Genomic DNA, 10,412 nt, shown 5'->3' on the forward strand with positions numbered 1-10,412 from the left:
TGGTCTGTTTTAACGCCCCCTTCCTCGTACGTTTACACCCGCCAGTGACATTCTAAACAATTAATTTCGTTTTGTATATAAATGGCTTCTATCATATATGGTTTCTTTCTTTTTTACGAGCTCTCGAAACTTTAGTCTCTGTCGATCAGGGAAGTATATCTGCTTTAAATGTCTATCAAACGAATTCATTGATAAGTTGTACTCTATATCGTAGAAGTGACCATTGGTCCATACTGGGGTTATTTCGGCTTCTGCTGAAGTGTCTGTTGGTCACTCCTGATGATATCATTTCTGGTCGTATCGTATCATAACTGTCACTCAAACAAACTGTTAGCGACGACAGCTAATCAAACCGTTCTAATTAGCCGCTATTATTCAGAGCTTATTTGAATAGGACAGGCAAATGTATGTGAGTCGGCAGCCAATGGTAAGGCGAGGTTGAGGAATCAAATTAAAGGCGAGGTTTGCGGAGAAGCCCTGCATGTGTTCCCGCCGCCCGAGGTTAGAAGTGCGTTACAAGTTTCCAGTCGCGCCATGGATAGTGCCAAGTCTTTTCGGATTGACGACCTTCTAGCGAAGGGCCCGACCAAGCGGCCACGTTCCCCCAGCCCCAACCCCAGCCCCCGGCCCGCTAGCCCGCTGTCTCCCGAGCCGGTGAGTCCGAAGAGCCCGGGCACCCCGCCGACCTCCCCGGCTCCCCCCAGCACACAGCCCGGTACCGGCCTGACCACCAGCAGCATCACTCCCAAACCCGGGCTCCTCAACATCCAGCCGCCGCCGGGACTCGCCATGTCACAGCCTACTCTACAAGTGTACGGCCATCCCCTGTACTCCTACCCCAACGTCATGAACGGGCACCACCCGCTGTCCTTCTCGGCCCTACAGACAACCCCGCCCGAACACCTCAAGGCCGCCGGCGTGCCTCTAGACTGGATCCGGGCCGGGGGGATGCTCATGCCCAGGATGGACTACCCTGGCGGTAAGATACAGTCAATAGTTTCCCTTACATTCTTCTTTTCATGCAATTATATACCACTCTGCAAGCCTTTCCTAACTTAAACCTGTTAACGAAATATATTTTTTGTAATACAAGACGACACAACGGATCTTTGAAGCTTCTTCGCGATCGTATGAAACATTTGTCCATGCTGTTGTTTATAAACTACAAACTACATGTACATTGTACACACAGGCTGTACTCAGTCACTAACACGGTTTGTGTATTTTTTACGGTGCTACAATGATAGTCAGCTCACAGATAGGAAGGAAACACGCCTTAATAATTAGATATTTCTGGTGATTGTCATAATTCATTTTTTTTGTAGATTCTTGTGTTAGTTTCCGTTTGTTTGTCTAAAGTGAATTCAGAGCGGCGAAACTAGGATATTCTGAGTAAGGCAATCTGAATGATATTGACACATACAGCCCCACATTCGCACATTAGCATTAGTGTTTCATACTCTGGGCGTAGAAACAAGCCCCAAGATGAGTCCTTTATTTTCTGGGTGGTACCCCAAAAAACAGCCCAGGATCCTACCGGTAACCGTTTTCCGTCACAAATTTCGGCATTTTTTTGCTTGTTGTTTCAACTTAGTATGTAGATAAGTGAAGAGAATATTGAGCTTGAAAAATCTGGTTTCCAAGCCCTGAAATCAGACGAGATCTTTTGGTGGGGGTAAGACAGTATCAAATTGGCCAGCCTGTAACCATTTCCCCACCCAAGTGGTGGTAGCGACAAAAAAACGGCCGTATAGAAAATGCAAACGATCTTCCACCATCAACCTCTGCTTGGAGAGTACTTTAAGAAGGAATTTTCTATCGAATCTGCGGACAGCTTCCATTCTGTTACACCTAGGTTATACTCCCCACATCTGGGCAGTCCGTCCTGTCAGTGTGGAGTAGGACTGACTCGCTAGTTCATGTAAACACAGCCATGTAAATACACGGCTTTGTAATGAGTGAACCCGGCACGTATGACCATACACCCGTGTCTACATGTACAGCATTGCACGTCATTATGGTCCACAGAAACTATATAAGTTTTCTGAAGTTGGGTTGATTTAAGCGGTACACAAATGTAGGTGCATAGTAGTTCTAGTGTCGGTGTTTCTGAGTCAGACTACATTTATAACTATCAGTAGGTTTTGGCGAGAAATTCGTTAAGTCTCACTAAATCTAGGAGTCGTCGTGAACAAGCGCTACTCTAACTGTAACACACGTGTTAGAACATCCAGATTTCGTTAATTATCGACTGGTGCAGCTAAATTTTAGATATGTAGAGGTAAAGTGTGATACTGATTGTATGTGTGGGTTCTAATATTCTTGCCTTGAAAATGTACTGAAACATCGTGTTATATTTAGTCCTAAAACATGGATTTGAACCGTGGTTAGGACTCATGTCAATGTCTGTATCTACTACAAGTTCTTCCATGTTTTATGCCATAAACACACTGACAAAGCATAGCCGTACAGACGGTACCCAACTGACACATACATGTGTGATACAGAAGAACTTTATTGCACGACAATTGCACATGGTACAATGTATGGCAAACTACATAAAGAGAGTAACAAACAATAAAATAAGTGTGTTGAATAAGACGAAATGTCGAATAAAACCTAACAAATCTATATCATAATTATTCAAATAATAAGGGATAGCACAAGTCTTTGATAAATATATGGCATGCGAGATTTGGTATTGGAAAGACGACATGTACATGTATGTATGTAAATAATAATTATATCATTTTCTACTCTCCAAACAAAGGTTTAGGCTTCGGATTATATTGAAGTGTTTTTAGGCGTTTATATCCGGCCTTGTATTGGATACTGCCTGGCCAATGTGATACTGTCTTGCCGTATTATTTTTGCAGCCACCAAAAGATCTGCTTGGAGATTGATTATTTTCTACGTTATAATAGTTGACTTACCTAATTGTAGCCTGCCATATTGACCAGGTGACATGGCTGCGAATCCTTTATATATACAATTTGTAATCGAATTCTTAAAATTATTATAGCTATAGATATAGCACCTGATTATTCTTAGTAAAGTAATACAAATGTAGATGTAGCTGTGTCTCTTCTATTTTCTTTTCGAGAATTCAAACGAGCGATTTCAATGTTGTAAGAACAATATTCTCATTTTTGTAATAGCAACAGGAGTGGCTTTTTTTGTACCAGCAAGTAACGAAATACACATTTCACATTTTTACACAAATGTATCAGTGTTAGAAATACACACCTGCATGCAGTTTACATTTTGCAGATACTTTTCAATATTGCAGAAGTAAAATTGAACAGCCTGCAATTTTGCCGACTGAAACATCAGGCTAGGGGTAGTCAGCAGAATATTGTTTAAGAGCTTTTGTGTTGATGACTGACTCTATAATATGCATCATAGGTCTTAAGCGTCCACTTCAAGAGGTGGAGCAAGTGAAGTTCCTGTTCCAGTGCTGTTTATCAGACGTTACCAACAATAGTTCAGATCCTTGTAAATTAATTTCCGTTTCAAAGAGGTTCTTGAGGGTTGTAGTTGGGCAACCGACTCTCCTTTTGGAAATATATTAGTTGTATATTAGTAGTATAGTATACGTAGTATTAGTAATTTTGCATGTATTTTTTCGAACTGCGCATGAAATGTTTGCCAACATGCAATTTTGTGTATGTCATGGATTTAGGTCCGGACTTACATGTGTGTGTATTTGAAGAAAGTGTTTCCGAATTACAGAAAAGAATGTGACATTCTACAGCATTGCGGAACACTGAAAAAAGTATTTCTACCACTGTATATGTAAGATTTTTGTTCCATTGAAATGTTGTACGTTTAATCCAGTACTGAACACCGGTAACATTCGTACTAAAAAACGGGGCCCGGCCGGACAGCTTTTGGGGACGAAAAGTACGATATAAAAGACAACAAAACACAGAAACGTTTTAATAATAATCATGGGCACTATTTCTGTATTTTTTTATATGAATAGTTAATTTTCCGTACATACAAACAGCCCGGCCGGGCCCCGGTTTGGAAATGTGACCTAAGCATTAAGATGTGCGGCAAAACCCAGTTGCCAGTCTGCGTTCTTTCATCACAAAGTCATTGGCAAAATGTTGCTGGTATGGAAATTGGTTTGCGTGTTGCTATACGGAGGGCCTGGACTCTATTTTCTCTATTTGTGACCGTTACCAGTTTGCTGAGAAATAACTACCCCGGCTGGCGTGTTTGTTCGTGTAGCACACAGGCCGGCTTGTGCCCCACATGTGGCATGTCATGTCCGCTCTCTCCCACACACACACTCACAGAGAAAGCACGACACAGCTTAGCCTCCATAGTATGGCAAAAACTGGGGGTTTTGGGGGTCTTCAGGGTCTTTGGAAGCTTTTATGTCCTGTTTTTTATTGCATGTAGACAACATAGCCGGCCTGGTTGAATTACCGCAGTTTTTTGAACTGGGCTAATCAGAAAACAGCCGAAGACCACCAAACCCCCCGTTCTATAAGACTGCTACGGAGGCTAGGCATAGCGCAGGCTTCAGCCGCGTACACCGCGGCAGTACAACAACAGTCAATCAGAAAACAAAAAAAAATTAATCAACTGTAATTTCAGGGCGGCCAAACTGAAACTATTCTGGATGACATTGACATGTATTGCCAATTCTAAGCACACTTCATCATCACCTCATACTTCAAGCGTTTGAAATATCACAAAAGCAAGTTACCGGAGGCGTCAATTTATTCATATTTTTTTGTGTGTGGATAGGCAAAAATAGCTAGAACCATGCAGGCTACGATACAAAATCAGCAACCGTTTTCCGTCAGCGACATCGCATTTTTACCTCACAGATCAGATTTGAGTATGCTCTGGAGTAAGGTTGATTCCACTGTAAATATACTACATTAAAAGAATGACCAACCTGCCTTTGAAAATCCTGTAATTACCGAGGTATACAAAATCACGTGCTCAAAACACACTATAGAATGTCCTGACGACGCCATTTTTGTTTTTACTGCATAGTATATATACTAGTAATATGTAGCGTTCAGATGTTTAAACTGTTAGCCAGTGGACGTCAGATCATTCCTAACGTTTTAATTTGAGTTAGATTTGAGTTAATGTGGATTTCACGACGCGTACTTTTTAATGAACTTGGAATCTGAATATTTCTGCATATGAACGTGATTTGAACATTCCATTTTACAAATTGATGTCATTGACTTAACCATTTGGCTTTCGAAACCAGCAGTAATCATCAATTTGTGGTAGTCCCGCAATGACTATAACACTGTGTTGTTATGGGAAATTCGGCACTTTTATTTTGTGACACACTCACATAGCCTCTACCAGGTGTCGGGAAGCGTTTGGGAAGCGTGTAAATTGGCAGAATTGACAGATTACAAATAAAATAACTTTATTGCTCAACAACTGTAGCTGGTACAATGTATGGAAAAGAAACAACAAGGGTACATACACAAACTAATACTAAAATATAATTCTAACGAGCTAGCCCATAATGATACTAAAGCTAATCTATTGTGTTTTCTTAGGAAGAGTATTATTACATTCTGTAATTCAAGGAATATATCAGCTATTTACAATCTGGTGTCGCTTTTGTAGTGATTCAGATAGGAATTTTCCAACGTACACTGATATCTGAGTAGGATTACATGCCAGGGGAGCGGCAAACTGCACTCTCTAGCGGACCAACTCCCCCAGACTATTTGGCAAATTTCTGTACTCTCCAAGCAGAGGTTGATGGTGGAAGATCGTTTGTTTTTTTATCTATGAGTAAATAAGAGAGTAAATTTCTGATCTTTCTGGAATTCCAGTCGCTACCGAAGCCTGGTAGAGGCTAGTTAGCCTCCGCTGCGGGCATTGGGACATCCACCAGCCGCGCCCCTCCCCACGACTGGGAATCAAAACCTAATGATGGCACATTGTGGTGCTTTGTCTAAACTAATTGGCCACGCGGCTTGCAATTACGTAGTGGAGTGCCTATTGATTAATTATCCCTTTTGAGTCACTGAGAACGCGATTAATTCTACCGAGGAGATGGTCTCAAGCGGGCATCCAAATATCGTTTCTTGTTAAATTATGAATAAATAACTTTGCTATTATAACATGCACCAACTTGATAACATTATTCACGGTAGCTTTTGCATACTTAGGTTTATATTCTTCTTTTAACTTCCCAAAAACCCACAAATTTTGGAAAAGGTGGGACATTACGTCTTCCATGGTTTACAGAAGAGAAGTCAAACCCTTCAGACATAGTTTTAGACATATAGTTCTAGACAGCTACCTTTATCATGTAGACTTTAGTTATTTTATACTCTATTTCATTGTTCTTTTATGTTTTGTAATTTGCAATTAGCCTCCGGGCAAGAATTTACAATAAACCTTTCATTAATACAGTAAAGCCTTTATGCCAGTACGACTGGAACTGTGCACATCTGCACACTCCCGCGACGCCAATCTTTCAAATAGCAACAGTTTAATTAAAGCCTGGTCAAGGAAACACTCTTAATTGGGCTGCACATTGCCAATAAACCACTCTGTAAGGCAGAATAGATTGCCGGAGCGGCTGATTTAAATGGCAATCGCGTGTGTCAGATGCCCTGGTCTCCCTCCAGCCAATCTACTGATGAAACTTTGAGGTCGCTTTGATGGCCATAAGGATGCCTTAATTGAGAAATCCCATTTATTCTATGGAACCAACAAAAGGGCGATGGAGCAACCTTAGTGACTGATTGCTTTCGATTAAGCCAATGAAAGTCCATTGCTTTATCTTACCCGTGTGTTATTTCTGCACTCGTCAGGTTTTAGCCGGCCTTTCTTTTATTGCTGAATGCATGCAACACACAAAACTGTTCAACCTTCTCTCCGCTTGCTCAACAGAATCTGTTACATTTCATGCTATAGATAAATTTAATTTCATCCTAGAAGGTAATTACCCTTACTGTGTACAAATAGGTAAATATATCAAAGAATGTTTTGACCTTAGAACAAGTAGTATTAGTTGACTCATCTATTGTTTTGTACGTAGGTTAATTTCGTTGTACCCATGTATTTGTCTGTATGTCTACATGTCTTAGACCTTACGAAAGTCGCTGTGCTTTTGTTGTGTCAATAAAGTTCTATGTATTTTTGTGATATCTGGCCCTACGACAGGTTACTAAATGCATGTATTGTTTTGGTGGTGTCGGCAGATTGCTACATATATTGTCTTTTGGTGACTACGGCAGATTGCTAAATGCATGTATTTTTGTGATATCTGCCCCTAAGGCAGATTACTAAATGCATGTATTGTTCTTGGTGGTATCGGCAGATTGCTACATACATTGTCTTTTGGTGATAGCTGCCACTACGGCAGATTGCTAAATGCATGTGTTGCCTTTTTTCGTGGTATCTGCCCCTACAGCAGATTGCTAAATGTACATGTAATATATGTATTGTCTTTTTTGTGAAATTGATCTGAAAGTGAGTTATGTTTACGTCTCAGCATGTGTCGTGACTGAAATAAACTCCAGAGACTATAGTGTAACACAGGTGAATAGGGGGAAGTCACAGTCAGAATCAGATATAGCATACGCCAGTAATCAAGTACTGTGGTTCACAGTGGCAGTGGTGCTACTGTGTATCTCAAGGCATTAGGACAGCAATGCCGGATTTTCAATGTTAATTTTTTTGTCATTCTTTTAAATGTAGTTGAAATGTCAAGTTTTTTTGTCATTCTATTCTTTTAAATGTAGTAAGTTAAATCAATCCTATCCCATAGCATACTGATATCTGTGAGGCAAAATTGCAATGTCGCTAACGGAAAACGGTTACTTGGTTGGTATCGTAGGTTGGTCCTAGGTTACAGCTATGGGCGGTGAAGGAAGATAAAGCGACTTCACCTTGCTTGTTTTGGGGATATTTCAAACGCTTCAAGTATGAAATGATGACCACAATGTACTAAAATGGTAGTAAATGTCAATATCAGATTTTCTGACCCAGAATACTTTCTGTTTGTTCTGCCACCCTGAAATTGCATTGAATGCATTTAGGCTACAGCAAGTAATCTTTATGGATTACATCAACGCGCGCATTAATTTTCGCCTAATTTAAAAAAAAAAAATTTTAATTGTTGCCTTCTGACAGTGGTCAACATGCCGGAAGGTGGATGGCAGATAAGTATGAAGAGAGGAGACAAGAAAAGGCTCTGAATTAATGTTTTGTTTCTTACTTTGATGCAGTGATATGTGATGTTGGCTGTGTACATGTATATGTGATGTTCCGACTGAGTAAAAACCATTTGTACAATGATTGAGTCAAAATTTTAAAATTTAGGAACTTTGATTTTTCGGCCCGCCTTGTTTTTTTTCGCCCGCTCGCATTAGATTTGGAGTCTGTGGGGGATGTCATTCATAAAATCTACTTGCTGTGGCCTTTACCATAACTTCGTGTTTTGCAGGCATGCACAGCGCCCAGGCGAACCCTCTGTGTAAGACCCGCCGGCCCCGCACAGCCTTCACCAGTCAGCAGCTACTGGAGCTGGAGAAACACTTCAAGGAGAACAAGTACCTGTCACGGCCCAAGCGATTCGAGGTCGCCACGTCACTCATGCTGACAGAAACACAGGTCTGGAGTTTAGATTAACCCTGATCCAGCTGAGGGGGGGTTGTCTGCTTTTGAGGGTTTAAATATTAATTGGTATGAACCACATCTGGTTATCGTTACAATACATATGCCTGGTCTCATTTTATTACCTCTCTTCTCTCCCTTCTCTCTATTTCTCTCTCTCTTTTCTCTGTGCCTCTCTTCTCTCTCTCTTCTCTGTCTTTTTTCTTTTTTCTCTATCCCTCTCTTCTCTCTTTTCTCTCTCTCTCTTCTCTCTTTTTTCTCTCTTTTATCTCTGTCCCTCCCTTCTCTTGTGTATTTGCATGCTTGTGGGTTGGTACTTTAGGTATTTGAATGCAGTAGATTGACAGAAAGGATGGGAGATTTGGTTGCCTCAGATTGACCCTAGGGTCAAGTTGGCAGTCTCCCCACTAGCCACTCAATTGTTACCATGTAACCTGACTTTTTTAAATTACCCGTCAAACATCGGCTCATAAGGCCATAGCAAGTAAATTTTATGGATGACATCCTCCGCAGACTCCAAATCTAATGCGAGCGGGCGAAAAAAACAAGACGGGCCGAAAAAAACAAGGCTCCTGCATTTTAAAATTTTGACTCAATCATTGTACAAATGGTTTTGATTCAATGAGAACATCACATATGCACAGCCAGCATCACGCGTCACTGCATCAAAGTAAGAAACAAAACATTAAATCAGAGTCTTTTCTTGTCTCCTCTCTTCATAGTTATCTGCCATCCACCTTCCGGCATGGCAACAGACATCTTTGCCCATTTTCGGCATGTTGACCACTGTCAGAAGGCAACAAAATTTGTTTTGTTTTCTTTCCAAAATCAGGCAAAAATAAATGCGCGCGCGCTGATGTCATCCATAAAAATTACTTGCTGTGGCCTAATAAAACACAACCCTCCGACTTACGCCAACGTTTGCCCTTCATTTCCACAGGTGAAGATCTGGTTCCAGAACAGACGGATGAAGTGGAAGAGAAGCAAGAAAGCCAAGGAGGAGATGCTGAAGGACAAGGCGCCGAAGTCTGACGTCACACAAGTCAAGTATGACGACGAAGGAAAGTCGAACAACTGGTCCTCCGGTCAGCAGGACCGTAAGGAGCATGCGCGTGCCGATCCCGGGTCCCCGGATGTGGTTACTAACGGAGAGAGCGAGGCGCCTGGTTCTACAGACGACAGACTAAGTTTTGTGGAGAAAAAAGCTTCAGACATCAGGGCTGGGGCGGAATTGTAAACTTGGCGCTGCTGTAACGGGGCATGTGTGACCTAGCCTCTATCAGGCTTCGGGAAGTGGCCGGAGTGAGTAGCCAAATAGATGGACAACATGCCAGGGGAGTAGGTCCGCTAATGCTGAGGTCACATTTCCAAACCGATGCCCGGCCGGACAGTCTTATGGAACGGAAGGTATGATATAAAAGGCAACAAAGCACAAAAAAAGTTGAAAAAAATAATAATAGGAACTATTTGCGTATATTCGTGGTATAAATTGTTGATTTTTCGTTAATAGAAACAGCCCGGCCGGGCCCCGGTTTGGAAATGTGACCTCAGCATAAAGAGTACAGTGTTTCCCCAACTCCCCCGGTATGTTATCTGTCTATTAGGCCAATTGCTACTCTTTCCTTCGCTTCCCAAAGCCTGATAGAAGCTACGTGTTACTGTGACCATGAATTACTAGAAGGCCCTGCTTGTAAGATATGGATAATGTATATAGTAAGGATGGGCAGCGCTCATCTTCATCGATCAGTCTATTTATTTCTGTCAAACCGTCGTTGTTGTGTAGTCCG

At 41.5% G+C, this 10,412-nt stretch overlaps 1 protein-coding gene across 1 annotated transcript; it reads left to right on the forward strand.

The window, feature by feature from the left end:
- The first annotated feature begins 537 nt into the window (after positions 1-537).
- LOC109481563 (motor neuron and pancreas homeobox protein 1-like) lies at positions 538-10,022 on the forward strand. Its single transcript, XM_019784156.1, has 3 exons — positions 538-979; positions 8,456-8,622; positions 9,566-10,022. Exons 1-3 carry the CDS (start codon positions 790-792, stop codon positions 9,860-9,862), a joined length of 654 nt encoding a protein of 217 aa, XP_019639715.1. The 5' UTR covers positions 538-789; the 3' UTR covers positions 9,863-10,022.
- The last annotated feature ends 390 nt before the right edge of the window (positions 10,023-10,412 follow it).

The sequence above is a fragment of the Branchiostoma belcheri genome, unplaced genomic scaffold, assembly GCF_001625305.1.
Source record: "Branchiostoma belcheri isolate BF01 breed outbred unplaced genomic scaffold, Haploidv18h27 scaffold56, whole genome shotgun sequence".
Taxonomy (NCBI): Eukaryota; Metazoa; Chordata; class Leptocardii; order Amphioxiformes; family Branchiostomatidae; genus Branchiostoma; species Branchiostoma belcheri.